General features: G+C 26.7%; 1 protein-coding gene across 7 annotated transcripts in view; it reads left to right on the top strand.

Moving 5' to 3' along the window:
- The first annotated feature begins 2 nt into the window (after nt 1-2).
- LOC107438926 (uncharacterized) overlaps nt 3-16,112 on the top strand; it is a 53,198-nt gene continuing 37,088 nt past the window's right edge. Inside the window, exons 1-4 of one of the 7 annotated variants that reach the window (XM_071185703.1) lie at nt 3-148; nt 2,514-2,616; nt 5,582-5,644; nt 10,384-11,203. In XM_071185703.1, coding sequence (XP_071041804.1) covers nt 2,578-2,616; nt 5,582-5,644; nt 10,384-11,203 — 922 coding nt within the window. In that variant the 5' untranslated portion in view covers nt 3-148; nt 2,514-2,577. Of the gene's footprint in view, nt 149-177; nt 453-2,513; nt 2,617-5,581; nt 5,645-10,383; nt 11,474-16,112 lie in introns of those variants that run through there. The other 6 variants (XM_016051342.4, XM_071185702.1, XM_016051343.3 and 3 more) reach the window with 6 other exon arrangements.

The following is a 16,112-nucleotide window of genomic DNA, read 5'->3' as shown; positions in this document are numbered from 1 at the left end:
CTATAGAGGGCGCTGCTGAAATCTTCATCAAATCTTAACAAAATTTTACTGAAAATCTAGTGCGTTCTATCAACTCAGAAAAAGTTAATTGTTTTATTTTTTATGATCTAATTTTAAATTCTATTAATGTGAAATTCGTATTGTCAGGGTTGGTTTTAATTAATTTTTCTTTATTTTGTTAATTTTTTCACATATTGGCAACAATACATTGATTTAAAATGGCTGGGCTATAATCACATTTCGAAGCGTTTCGGATACGCGGTGTTAAGATGATAAATAATACTAAAAATATAGATTATCATTGCTCATGTATCTATCAACATAATAAATAAAATGTTATCTTCTGAATTTTAAGCTTTGGATTTTATGTCTCCTATTTTTCATAAAGTTTAATCTGAATTCATTGGATGTTCTACGTAAACAAGTATAAAATTCATTTTAGTTTTATCAAGGTTCGCTTTTGTTTAGAAAAAAAAATAACAGCTTAATGTTATCTCAATATTTTATGCTTTACGTTTTTCTATAATTATTGTAGTGATTAGAGTTCTTAGAATTTTGTGATGATAAATAATGATCTGACACCTACATTTTAATTGACTTCTTAGTGGACAAAATATCTGTACTTGTGTTATGATGAATTGTTGTAGTTTAATCAGTGCATTCTATTATTGCCTTATTATTTTATGAAGAGTATAACGTTAGATTAATGGCGTTACAGATCATATCCCTTCACTATTGTACTGTCACCAATCTGTTAGGTGTTTTGAGATGATTATTTTAGTAACAAACACTTGAAATTAATCAAAATTCTATTTTTAATAATTATAGCTTTTACCGAAAGCTAAATGAGAAGTTGGTAATTAGTTATCAATTCGATTTCATGTGTATTTGAAGCTAATACTTTGCTAAAGATAACATTTACAAATAATCACACCAGCCAGTATGTTCTACAATTTACCAAATTTTTTTATGTAGTACGTTAGAATTGTTAAAAATAAGTCGGAAAAGTTTTTTTTAAGAAACTTCCTTACTTTCCCACCCCTTGAAGCCTTAGCTAAAAAGTTGCAAGTAATTAAAAAAAAAAAAATATCCCTAGGATTTAGGATATGCTATTGTGTCTAAACTTATTGTAGAATCAATAATATTTATGAATACACATTAAAAGTGCAGCAAATGCTTATCTATTTATGAAATGCTTACAATGAGAAGTTAATCAAAAAGTTATATATTCTGATTTATTAGACCACATATTTCTAAATTAAATTATGTATTTTTTTTGATTAAATAATTATTGTGAGGAATTTTTTTTTTGTAGCTGTGTGTAATACTGTGTTGTCACTGGTTAACAAAGAAAAAAAAATTGCTGATTTTTACTTCATAATTTTAAATATAAACATATTGATAACATTTGCTTATCAGTAAACAACAAAAACAATGCAGAAAAGTGGTTTTAAGATGTAAATTGTACTGTTCAAATGATTACAAAAATTTATAATTTTTAAAATGAAAAATTCTCAAAAGTTATCATATGTCACAAAAACCTTCTGACTCTATATCTGAAGTTGTATAGAGTGCAAAACGAGCTCATAGCATTGTATTTTAAAGTATAATCAATAATCCTAATTACATTGTGTACTAAACTGGTTACATTTCTGAGATTATTTTGTAGGAGTTAAATGTCAAACTTCTCATAGGGCTATACTTTGTGCGATGTAAAGCAAAATGTGAATAAAGTAACATAAATGAATTTTTTATTGTAAATATCTTTATATTACATATAACTTTTGTATTTCTTGTGATTCATTTTCGTTAAGATTCTTGAAACTACTTCAGCATCATAATTGGCTTTTAATTAATTCATTAAAAAATTCAGTGCTATAGTTAAAAAGCTAAGCAATGATGATATATATTTTTTATTGTTATGCCAATGGATGGTGTTTTCAATGCAACCATTTGAATATAATCCCATATTTCTATTTAATTAGCAAATTCCAATTCATTTAACCTTAATTTAAAGGAGAATATTTTTTGACAGCTGGTATATTGTGAACAAAGAAAATAGAATTCAGAAATTAACTTCAGTTTGCTATGGGTCATATGATTATAAGATTTTTAATATCAAAAATATATCTTTTCTAATAATTTTGATGTTACTTTTAAAAAACAAAATATTGTAGCTATATTTAGACTAAAAAACTTTTATTTCAGTTGGCCTGACTGTCCAATATCTGTTTTTGTCAGCATTGTATTTGATGTCTTAATGGGCATGCTTTGGCATTAATTCTTAAAAATCGTAGAAAGGTTGCTACAATCAAAACCTGAAGACTATAAATTTAGTTGCTGTAAAACTTGCTTAAGGAGGAGACGATAGCATTCTTTTTTGTAGAAAAACACCATCCAATTAGTTCGAACAGTAGATACTCAACGATCTTTTATAGAGTGTTTAAAAAGTTTGAAATTTAGATAAGTTTATAATAGCGTATTAATAAATATATTTACGTTTATTTTTTTAGAGTGTAAAACAAAATGTTTCCCTTTTGAAAAATTTTTTTGAACTAACCTACCTCAAATTTCAATATGCCGAGATCAACTGCTGAAACATTAAAGCAAATTCAGGTATTCCATTTTACAGTTTTTTATTGAATTATATGTAAACACATTGCATTTAATTTTTCGTGCTTTCTACAGACATTGTGTAAAGTTACTACTTTTTATGTTTATTTGTTGTTAAATTTGTTAACTTTTTAGCACTTATAATGTAATTTTCTGTTTTATTTTTTGCTATTCAATTAAAAAATAAAATACCGATAATGTTAAATTTCCATAAACTAAGATTTGCAAATATTTATTCACAATAGTAAAAACTATGTTTAAGGAATATTCACCTAAACTCTTATATCGAAAACTCTCTACTAACTGTCTATGATCTGTTCATAACTAAATTTTATGCATGGTCAATTCCATGATATGGTCAACCAAATGACTAAAATTTTAAATTTAATATTTTTAAACAAACTGCATTGTTTTCAAGGTAAAAAACTGAAATTTTTTAGAAATATTAATTTTCAACTTATTAATTTCAGTTTTCAATGAGGAACCTGCATGCTTCGGGNTTAAATTTAATATTTTTAAACAAACTGCATTGTTTTCAAGGTCAAAAACTGAAATTTTTTAGAAATATTAATTTTCAACTTATTAATTTCAGTTTTCAATTGGCTATAGGCTGTTAAACGAAGGGCTACATCATTTGTAATTTTTAATCACATTAAGTGAATCTCTAACGAGTACAGTTCTTTTAAAAAATTCACTCTAATAATAGAAAATGGAATAAGTATTAATTAAAGTAAACTGTATCAAAACCAGTTATTTTACACAAATGTGTAGAAATATTTGACATTTTGGTTTACAAAAAAAGTCACAAGATGTACTTTTAATGTTCTACTTCAAATATGTAATTAATTGTATTGTACCTCTAAAATTTAGCATAATAAAATTTTTTCTTCTGTTTAAAAGCAGGTTTCTAAATCTCATTTGTATAGTCTATTTTGATTTAAAATTTTTTTTTTATTGAAAATTAATAATTATTTTTGCATCTGACACCATAGCTTTTCTTTTCATTACATTTGTTTTCATGTAACCTGAAGCAGAATATGATAGTCATTAAAATGTTAGGAGAGGGCATATTAATGATTTTTTTAGTTTAGTGATATAAAATTTACTTAAAACGTCGACAGACTATGCATTAAACTAACATGACCAAATCTCCGTTTTCTGGTTGTAAAATTTTACTGGAAATATGGAATGTAGTTAATGTAATGAATGTAAAAAAAATCAAAAATCAGTTTTATTTCCTAAAAATGTGTGGGGCCGCAACCCTTCCTTAATCCAGCCTGAATAAAAACTAATATTTACTATAAAATATTCTATAATATATTTATAAAAGTATATATACTATATATAGTATATAATTTATACTATAAAATATATTCCAACTTTCGACAATAGATATTTAAATTTCATAGCAAGATAAGTTAAGAGTTATATGCAAGCTTGTAATTAATGAGATAACTATAAAATAAAAATTTTCATTCTAAAAACATTGGTTTTTCAGTGAGATAATAAAAGTAATAGAGGCAGAATAATTAGTTTTTTTTTTTTTTTGCATTTGCATGCCATGTTTTCTTAATTTTTAATTATTGTTTTTTGAATAAGCATTTTTGTCGTATTACATAAAACAATATTTAGAATTATACAATGTATTAGCATATTTTAATTTGTTTTTTTGTAGAAACAATATTTATTTAAAAGATTGAATTATGAGCAGAAATAGTAAAGGCAAGGTAACTGGAATAAATTCAAAATCTCACATCGCTAAAATATTAATATTTATTTTTATAATTTTTTCTTATGTAATTTTTCTTTTGTTTTTCTGGATATAGATAAGTAATCAGGATTAACTCAAAAATAATATTCATTTCATGCATAAAAATTTATAGTTTTATTTGTATATTAAATCAAAAACTATGTTTTTTTTAAAATCTCTTTTAATTTATATATTGTTAAGCTTTCAGAATTACTCATTTATTTTTAAAATCATGATTATTAAAACTGTTTTAGAAAAGAATCTTTTTTTTTTTCCAGCTGGGCAAGGAAACATTATCTAATATAAAAAATATGTAAATTTAGTTGTATTGAAAATGTTTGGATATACAGTAAAACCTCGTTAAGTCGTCACTCAAGGTACCGAACATTTTCGACGACTTAAGCGGGGTGACGACTTAAGTGGAGTTAGAAATTTCTTTAAAAAAACTAAAATAACATTGAAATTTTTTAATGGACTGCAATAGGATTCGTTGAGAAAAATTAGATTTTTAGAATATAATGCACATGCAAATAAATGTGTAGAAAAGGAATACAAATACTTTTGTATAGTTACCACTTTTTATNTCCCACTGAAGTACGTACAATAAAGAAAAACGTCTACACTCGACTGAGTCAGAGCAAGAAGTGAGAACTTTGAACGATTGGCATGCAAAATTCCAAGAATCCAAATCCCCTAAAAGGAAAGGAATGCTCACAGCTGTAGAGCGAACTTCGTGGGTGGTCCGAAATTCCCGGAGATACTTAAAGTGAAAGGGGCGGGTCTGAAATGATAACAGATAGGTTTGCCATTAAAAAAGATAGGTTTGCCATTTTTTTGGGGTGACGAATTATCCGGAGTAGAGTTAAATTCGATGACGGGTAAAAGAGGGTTATTTTACATTATTGTCTATGAGGCTTNAAAAAATTTTTTTTTTTCAACTGGGCAAGGAAACATTATCTAATATAAAAAATATGTAAATTTAGTTGTATTGAAAATGTTTGGATATATTCTAAAATATTGATAATCTCTGAATAATATTGCAATATTTAAAATTCTGATATGGTTTAGCACCACTTATCATCCTGATTTTTCTCCTGCTTTGTTATATGATATAGAGAAACGATATTTTGTTGTACTTGTAAATTGTATTATTTTACTATGAATTCATTTCTTTGTGGAATTCTTGTACAAAAATTGAACCATTTCTAACTTTTTCAGAAACAAGGCTTGTCAATATCCATTATTAGTGCTGATTCTCCAAAACCTGTTGCAGTGGAAACTGTATGTTTATTTTTATGTTTATCTTATTAAAGAGTTTTAAAAAAGATTAAAATTTTTTTATTTACAGATGATATACAAGGCAGAACTTGTTCTAAGTTTACATACATAATACTAAGTATTAATGAGTATCTCAACAGCCTATCTTTTGGAACAATATAAAGAAATTATGGATAGTTACACAGCAACATATTTTTAACACTGTAACTCTGATATTTTGGAGTATACGTATATACAGTCACTTCGCTATAACTCGAAGTACAATAACTCGAATATTACTATAACTAGATTTTTTTATGAGGTCCCGACCCTTTTATCTTTAATTTCATGTTAATTATTCTCGATTACTCGAATTTTACTCCCTCTAACTCGAATTTTTTTGGATCTTTTAAAGCCAGAAAAAGAACCTAGGAGCTAATATCTTGCCCCTTCCTTTGCAACACACACACAATGTCTTTCGCACTCTTCATGGAGAAGCTAAAACTGCCCCTCTTGAAGTATGTGAACAGTGGTTAAATGAAAGGTTACCAAATTTACCTCAAGGATACAGTTAAAATGATGTTTTCAATATTGAAGAAATGGGTTTCTTTTTTAAATGTCTTCCAAATAAAACTATGATGTTTAAGGATGAAAACTGCTCAGGGGGTAAAATGAGCAAGGAACGTTTGACTGTCCTAGTTGGAGGAAATGCGTCTGGGACAGAGAAATTGCCCATACTTGTTATCGGAAAATACCGAAATCCCCGATGTTTCAAAAATGTAAAAACGTATCCTTTGGATTACAAGTCTAACAAAAAGTTTTGCATGACATCAGTTTTATTTGAAGACTATGTAAGAAAATTGGATCCAAAATTCTTCGCTAAAAAAAGAAAAGTGATACTCTTAATGGATAAATGCACGGCGCATAGTGATCTAGCTAATTTGAACTTGCAGTTTCTCCCGCCAAACACAACAGCAAAGTTGCAGCCTATGGACCAGGATATCATAAAGTGCTTCAAACAGTCTTGTTGTAAATGGCTTGTCAGAGAAATGATCTTAAGCATTTAGAAGATTTGTAATTAATAAGCATTAATTAAATAATCCGACAATATTTTGAGAGTTCGAAACCGAAACTAACGGTAAGTCGAACTTCCGATATGTCGAAGTTTTTCGTCAGTCCTATCAGATTCGAGTTATCGCGAATTCACTGTATAATAATAAAGAAAGCTAAACATTTTACTTGGCTTTGTACAATTATAATATAAAGAAACTTTTAGGTCAATGCTTTACAAATAATATACATAAGTGAAATCTATTTTCTATACCATATTAAATGGGGAAAAAAGAGATATTAACAATTCTTTGAAATCAATTATGAGCAATATGAATTAAAATGTGAGCAATTTTATTACATTTCTTATTGAAAATTAATTTATTTTATCTACACAAAACATATAATGCATGAATGAACTGTGTCAAGTTAATGAGCTAATTAGCTTAGTAATTTATTTAAAATGCATGTATATATTAATAAAATAATAAATGTATGTTTTTAAGTGTCTGTAGTTAATAATTAAAATGATTAATAATAATTATGATTTAACGATAGTGAAGTAACTGCAAACTTTCAAAGACACGTGCACTATTTTTCCTTCCCCATATAAATCTATGTATTGACAGCAATGTAACTGAATAAAAAGAGTTGAAAATAAAGAAGGGTTGAGGAAAGAAAGGGCAAACAGGATATGGAGTCTATTACATCAGGAGCAACAGGGTGGATTCTTTTGACTAAAAGGGCAGCAGGGTGCTGCGCCCTGCTTACCCTGCCTAGAATGAGCTCTGATTCAGTGTTTCCTAAAAAGAGATTGAAGAATAGTAGTCTGTAGGAAACCTTTGTTTTTTTAGATAAATTGTTCTTTAAACAATGTAACTTTTATAATTCTTTTTGCTTTGTTTATCAATGGAAAATGTCTTTTTTCTATAAAATCTAAAATTGTGGACAAATTTGTTTTTTTAAGTAGGTTTTTTGAAAAAAAAAAAACTATGAAGTCCGACCTAACCAATCCTGTTTCCGTTGACGGCATGTAAGTTCTCGCATGATTGAATATTTAAACTAGCATGTAACTTGGTTTCATATCTAGCTATTTAAAGTTAGGAATCGAATAATAAAATTTTAATATTTATATTTCTTATTTAAAGAAATTTAATTAAACTCTTTATCATTTGATTTTGAAGCGCAATCAAAATTTATATTTCTGTAAACACAGAATTCCTAAAGATTATAAATTAAGAATATGTTCTTATTTAATTTTATTAAATTTTTTTAGGTGCAATCGATACTTTATAAATTTTTTTAGATGCAATTAATATTTTATGAAAATTTTGTTAGATGCAATACTCCCTTTTTTTATTTCATTTTGAAGTTATAGAACTCTTTCTTAATCATTTGATTGAAGAAGTTTTAAACCAAATTGAATTTTTAACAGAATATTTATTAATGACTTAAAATTAAGAAAATATTGTCTATTTAATAATTTAAAAAAAAAAATTTTTCCATCTTTATAATTTTACATTTTTGAGCCCTTAAAATAATTGCATTCAAAGAATGTTTCAATGATCAAAAATTTTTTTAAATGTAGACCATTCCAAAGCCCGCTCTAAGGACTTCATATTATTATCCAGTAAATTAGCCAAATATCAAAAGTATTAGCCAAAGACAAATTTAAAAAAAATTTTTATGAATAATCTTTTCCCATAGAAAACTTCTAAACAAAACTCAAATTTACTTTAAATTAAATTATTTTATAAAATGCAAATTTAAATTAAGAGTCATTTTGCAGTTGGGGAGCGCAGTAAATATACAATGAATGTGGAAGAGGAGGAAAAATGTAGATGTTTTATCGTCTTTGAGGGGGGGAAATAGGTTGGGGGTTAATTTTTGATAACTTCTTAGACTAGAGCAGTAATTATAAGGCTAAACCTAAAGCAACATTGTTATTCTCATTTTACTGTATATGTTATTGTCACAAGAAAACATATTTTTTATAAAAATTGTTGGATGATAATATGACATTTGCTGCCATTTAATCTGTTTTATTGACACATAAATTTCATCACACAATATGTGGTCCGACCACGGATGTTGTAATCTGTATTTTATTGTAGTTTGTCTCATGTTCACATAATCTCTCTTGTTGCTTACATTATCTGGACTTGATATAATTCTAATTGATTATGCGACATACGTAAAAAATTTTTTTATTGTAATGGAATAAAAAATACAGGAGTTGTTCAGAAAAATTCCCTCTGACCTTTTTATTTAAATATCGGGGACAAGTGGAGTATATTTTTTTCTTTTCGGTAGAAAAAATCATTCACCAAAGCACAATTTTTTTCACTGAATTCACAATTTTATGGCATTTGGCGTAGTGATAAACTCTTAGCTCGGGCCTTTCATTCACTAATTTACATTTGTAATATGATTTTTTTTAAAGGTTTTCTTCATTTGTTTTATTTGCAACACATTTTTTTTTCAATTCAATTCAATATTAACATCTTTCTTTTAAATGTTTCTGTTATAGTTAATGATATAGTATTTAACATCTTTCTTTTAAATGTGTCTGTTAAGTATAAATCTATGCTTTTATTTAAATCTATAAAGACCCCAATTAACTTATTTAAAGTATAAACTAATAGGTTTAAATTAAAAACAATAAAATTTGAATAAAAAATGGTTTTATAAATTACTTTAAAGAGTGGAATAAATAGTTCTAATTTCTTTCTTCGTATTTACAACTATGCTTGAAACATTTTATGATTAAGTGTTAAAAATTGCTAGATTAGAGAATTTTTACTGTTCTATGTTGCTAGAACTTGTTCTTACTACAAAAATTGCACCAAATTCTAATTTTAACCTGCACATCACTAATAATTTATATACAACAATCATCATTTTAAAAGATATGTGATCAATAGTTAACAGTGACCAAAGGGACACTTAATGCAGCAAAAGACTTAATTCTGTTACAAAAATGGAAGTGTTTCTGATATTAATCAAAACATTTAATTTAAGCAGTTATATTTGCGTATAATTATTATGAATGCCTCAGAACAATAACTGATGCAATTTTTCTACATTCTGAGAAAAAAAATTATGGCTTGTTATACCCACATATTGCAAAACTTCTGAAATATTTCTATTGCTTTTTGTATCATTCTTGTTTCAAAGCATGAAGTTTTAAGTCTTTGGTTTGGTTTGGTGAATTAGTTTTCAGAGATTCTAACCTTTTTTTGTTTTTCATAGTTTTTTTTGTAACTAAGTTCGCATACGAATAAATTTGTAGAAGTTGAGAAATAAATTTAGGTAGCTCCTAAAATTGGTAGTTTTTCTTGTAATAAATTGTTTTTGATAACTTTCATTGTTTGTAAAGTTCTCAAATCATTATATTGCCTGGAAGTTTCATTGATATTTAACAATGCTTTGTTACACCTTCAATGGAATAAAGAGGAAAAGCAATTTCTTGTTTATACTTTATTCGTTGAGTTTTTCAAGGTCTTTTTCTTTTGTCGAAAGTCCTACATGCTTTAATCATCATTTTTTTTAAAATCATAATTATGATAATCTTTGATTTTTGAACTTCTTGTTTCATTTTCTTGCTGGTTGTACTTTTCTTAATCTATTTCAGTATTCTTGATATTCTTATCTCTATTTTAATATTTTCCTTTTTGGTGATTGGATTTAACACTGTTCCTTTTTTCTTTTAGGGATCTAAAGAAATGAGACCTAAACAAATAGCAGTTGTTAGTGAAACTCTTCCTATTAATTCACGTTCTGCAAGTTCAACTGAAAATAAACCTACTGTTTCTCAAGTCAGACAAATTTCCAATGCAACTGTAGAAACTAGATCAACTACCCAGTCTGCTTCATTAGCAAATCAGACTGCACAGACTGGAGCCAACAATAAATTATCACCTGTCTCTTCAACTTCAGAAATGAAGTTACAGTCATCACAAAAATTGAATAATCCAAATTCAGTTGAAAATAAATGTCAATTTTCTGCTTCAAATCGCAATGCTCAAACTGAAAAGAACCAATCTAATGTTCGCCATCCGCAAAATGCTTCAGTCCCTGAAAACAAGGCACAAAGTAATAGAAATATGTTAACCTTCAGTGGGGCTCTTGATGTTAAGCCTAACCGAAACATTCCTGTTGAATCTAAAACTTCAATAATTCACCCTCGAACTCAAAATCAAAATGTAACAACTGACAGTAAAACTAATTCAAACCAAAGCAGATTGGTAGTTGCCTCTCCACCTTTAGAAGGTAAAACAAATAGTAATCCCGGAAGACTATTAAGCCAAAGCAATTCTACACCAGTACTTGATAAGAGTATTGGAAGAAATCAGCTATTGGTGACAGAAATAAAAACTCCTAATCAGTGTAAAATAATTCCTGTTAAGCAAAGTGATATTAAAACTGCTAGTGCACCTAAAGGTCATCAGAATGTTAAAGTGATAACTCAACCAAGGGCTATTTCTCAGTTTCAACCCAGTGCAGTTCGAGTTAGTGCTAATAGCAATAATGGTAAACCAATAGTTAACAAATCTTCTGTAAATGCAATATCAGAGCATTCTTTACATAATCCTTTTCGTGTTGCATCAACATTGGTAAAAAATGATGAAAAATCAATATATAAAGTCACAAAGGTGACTCCAAATGCTGCCACATCAGAAAGTCAATCTTTTCAACCAAAAAAAATTATCATACCTCTAAAATCTGAGAACAAACCAGTTAATCAGAGTGTAAAAATTTCGGAATTGCCACCTGAACTTCTTCAAAAACCTATCCATATTGGTAAATAGTATTGTAAATTTTTCATATAAAAAATCAGCCTTTTAGTTCCTCATTATTAATTAGTTCCTTTTAAGAAATTCTAAACTTTAAAAGTCTTATAAAATAAATTTGCTTTAAGTTGTTAGGAATATTTAGTTCCATATTCTGTTAAGTCAGAACTTAATTTAATTATTGTGCTTTAGAAACTATATTTTCATGAAAATGTTTAATTTAAACATCTGTTTTAAATTTATTTCTGAAATTTTTTTTAAAATTATTTCTGTCTTCAAAATTGTGCCATTTTAATTCTTCTTTTGTAAAAAAATAACATTAAATTTATAAAACAGAATTTAAGAATGAGCCCTGTGGCAGAATGTGTTTAAGCTATCTACGACAAATGTCCCTAGCACTAATGTCTTTCTACAAGATATTTTTAATAATTACAAACATATTTGTTACCAATTTAAAATAACAAAAGCGCCGTCTTAACAAAAAACAAAAACTATTATATTTTTTAATTGAGCATTTAATAAATTTTTATTCTAATATTAAAGGTGACATTCTCGAATTTTTTGGAGGGGGGAACGCATTAATTATTTTCTTTGTCGCATTTTGTAAGTCATCACAATAAAAAAATTAATTAAAATCATGAAATCCGTTGCCAAAAAAAAAGGTCGACAACGAACTTGCGCGAATCGGACTCCTCAGGTGCGTGTTTCGTTTCGAGATTAGGTTGCGAAAAATAATATTGTATATGAAATATCTGATTTCAAATCTATGGCGAAAATCAATAGCAATAACTGCTAAAAATTCGATGGTATTACTGCCTTAAAAAGTAAATACTCAAATGCACGATTGCAATTTTTCATATTGTTTGTATTGTTTCATATTCCTTTTCTAACGAGAAATCTTTCTGCAAGAACTCTGCAAGGTTCTTCGACAATGTCGCCGTGGTGCTTTGATTCTGCCACGGGAAGAATGAGGAAGTAGTAATCTTAAATAGTAATATTTGTAAACTTTTCTAATAAGAATGTGGAAAGAATGTTATTTAATCTTTTTTGTTGATTATTAAATTATTATGTTACTTAGTAATTACGTTATTAATTTAACTATGAAATCTATGCAATATATCTTTAGACCCTTTCTAAAATATCCAGGTTTAAAGCCTTGTTGGCATATGTATCTATATAACATTTCTGTTTGTCATGGAATTAACATAATTTTATTTTTCATGTTATTTTTTAAATTTATTATTGTAACATAATTTTATTTAATATGTTCAATCTTTTTTTAATTTATATCCTAGTTTAGGCACATTTAGTATATTTTTGAATGAAAAATTAAATTTGGTTGGTAATCAATAATTATGCTTTAAAATTTTACTATAATGTAAAATTTTAAAGCATAAGTTTTTTTCTTTGTAGAGGTGGATAAAAACTTTATTAAGAATCTTGTCCCTATAACAATATATTATCTGTTTAATTGTAACAGTAACTAGTTATTTCAATATTTATGTTAACTAAACTTTAAATGTGGAATTGAAGCAAGGATGTAGAATTATCCTAATTATTCTAGCAACTGGTAGAAAAAAGTTAATCAGCTCAGTTATTCTAAAATTACTGAGTGATGTCTGTTCTCTAAAGCTGTATTTTAACCATGCTCTTTTGTTTTCATATATATATTTCATACAAAAATATAGACATATAACAAACATACCTCATAACATTTTTAGAAGTCATAAGCTTTAATTTCTAAACAATTTTCAAAAGTATTGACGGTATAATTTTGTTATGGGGATTTAATCAGTGTATTCTTTCTTGGTGAATATGCTTAAAAGAAGTATCTAACTCTGCTTTATTAAAATAATATGTAATAAGGAACAGTTGACTATTGCAGTCTCATTGAACAATCTAAAATTTTTATTTAAAAGAAGGTAAAAATGTTTTTAATCAAGCAATTTGACTAGCAATTTCTCTGACTTTTTACTCACTTTTATATCGATAAATTACTTAGTTACATACATAAAACATATAGAAATCCAAATTTCATTTCATAATTCTAATTTACTCCATCTACATCTTTTTTAAAGCATCTTTACTACATATTTTTTATTGCTTTTATTTTGTGTAAAACCAAAATAGTACAATAGTTTAATTGCTGAATAGAATATAAGAATCACCATTTATCAGTTATTAATAATGATTAGGAATGCAAATTTGTCATGAGTTTCCACTAATTATAAACTTTTTCTTGACTGCGCTAATTTTCTGTAATGCTACTATTTGCGAAAAAATTTTAAAATTATAGTTTTTTTAAAAAAAATATCACCTACATTTTAAAAACAATTAGTGTTTTTTAAAAGTTTTTATATTGATAATGTAAAATTGATAATATATTTAAAAGAATTTGTCAATAAAAAAATGACGTTTTTATGCATTCCAATGTTTATAGATAAACAAATTAATGATTGAGAGAGCGTTATCTAACTAAAGTGGCAATTTGATTTTGTAAGTGTCTACAACTAGCGATTAGCATAAGCGATTGTTTCCAAAGTTTAAAAAAAAGAAGAAAAATTAGTGATGCATGATAAAACGTAAACAAGAATTATTCATAAATGTGTAATATTTGATTTGAAAAAAACTATAGTGCCTAAATTTTAAAGAAAAAAAAATCACCTCTTTTACACACTTTTATTAATTTTATGAATTGTATTTAGTTTGCCAGTCAGAGCATGTATTGTGTGTGTATCTATAATTTAAATATATATATATATATGTTTTCCTATGACATTTTCAAAATTCCATGCAAATCTCTTGTGATTTTTTTAATCCTTTTTTTCCTGTGACAAACTTGTAACCCTAATGATGCTGCTGAAATAAATTGAAATAAGACTGAATGAAGTACATATTAAAATATAGTTCTCGAAACTTGTTTATACTTCATTTCAATCGGCAATAAAATTTAAATGGTTAATATTTTTGCAATAGCCGGATGGTTGATGTATAAGTGATATTAATGTGATGATGAAATCTACCTTATAACTGAAATTTTTTTTTTGACTTTACATTCATGTTTAAAAATATTTTAAAAGCAGGGGAATGTTAGCTAGTCTTTTTTAACAAGTTGATGAGATTAAGATAAAATTATAATATGTACTTTGTCACTAGCAAGTTAATTTTGTTTTTATTCAAATAATAAATGCTTAATAACTTTCTAAAAAATAATTATAATTAAGTAAGAGTAATAAAGCAAATGCAGAATACACAACACTGTGTATAATAGTCTTGCACAGAAGTATCAATATTTTAGTTTAATTATTAAATTCATGAAAAATGTAAATGATAATCTTAATTTTGTTATTGCTGATTAAATTATCAGCAAATTTCAATTAAGAAATGGATACAATTGGTCAGTACTTATTTCATATGTATTAAATATGAGCATGAATAATGCATGTATTCAAAGATTAACATTTCTATATGTACTTAAATTGTAAATAATAGATTGAACTACAGTAGAATCACGATCGATTATGTCCCATGGGACCATTCATTAGAAATGAGAATGATTGATACAGAAAAACAATGAATGCAGATCAACACATAATAATGACTCGAAAAAACATCAAAAGTAATAAAGGAATAATTCGCTTGAAAATTAATAAATTTACATTAGGTATAAAGAATTGTATCCACTGTAAAAAAATTTTTGCTATAGAAAAAAAAGAAAAAAGATGAAGTAACACATATGCATATATTTATAAGCCCAAAATTTGTAAATTATTGTGAAAGCAGAAAGTGTCTTGTTTCAAAAGTTTTGAGGTTTTCTGCTGTTGAAGCGGATTATTGTTCTGTTTCATTTTCTATCATCAATATCATTTAACATTTCTTCAGTTTCTGCAACCACCACAAGTTTCAAAAATTTCATCAATCCTGATGCTTAGGGCGTTTTTTCTGAACAGTAACAAATCCTTATTTTTATTTTTCCCCCCATCAGCATCAGAAGTTACAGTTTGGTTGTTAGAAAACAAAATTTTTTTAAATGTCATTAAATTTTTGAACAATGTATCCAAGAATATTTTAGTTTCAGAAACAATCTAAACTGGTAATACCTGAACTAAGTAATCTATCCCAGGTCATTAAGTCTCTTCGTTATTAGGTTGAATATTTGTACATGACAAATCTATCGTTAAATTTAAAGTTTTTTGGAGGTTCCATTTTTTTCTTTTTATATTGCACACTGTACATGTACTCAGCCGAATTAATTCAAATAAAGATTCTGTTCTCTTCAAAACAAAGTTAGTGCAAATCAGAGGTTTTGATTTAATTTACTACCTTGTTGTAATGAATTGTCTGAGCTTTTTAGCGAATAAAAAGTTATTAAAGTTTTTAAAAATTGTCAGTTAGTATAATTTTCTATCTAGATGAAATTATTAAAAATCAATTTTTTGTGTGCATATTTTAAGTCTAATGCAGTGTTGAAGTAGTTTTTCAAACAGTAAAAAAATTACACCAAAAATGCTTCATTGTGTGATATTGTGACTTATATTCCTTTTGACATCTTAAGCCATTTTCGTAATTAACACAAAGTAAGATGGTCAAAGATTGATAAAACTTAATCATAAAAACTATTACAACTTATAACAATTACGTAATTAACA

Source organism: Parasteatoda tepidariorum, chromosome 9, assembly GCF_043381705.1.
Source record: "Parasteatoda tepidariorum isolate YZ-2023 chromosome 9, CAS_Ptep_4.0, whole genome shotgun sequence".
In the NCBI taxonomy this organism is placed as follows: Eukaryota; Metazoa; Arthropoda; class Arachnida; order Araneae; family Theridiidae; genus Parasteatoda; species Parasteatoda tepidariorum.
This window is presented reverse-complemented; position numbering and strand designations above follow the sequence as displayed.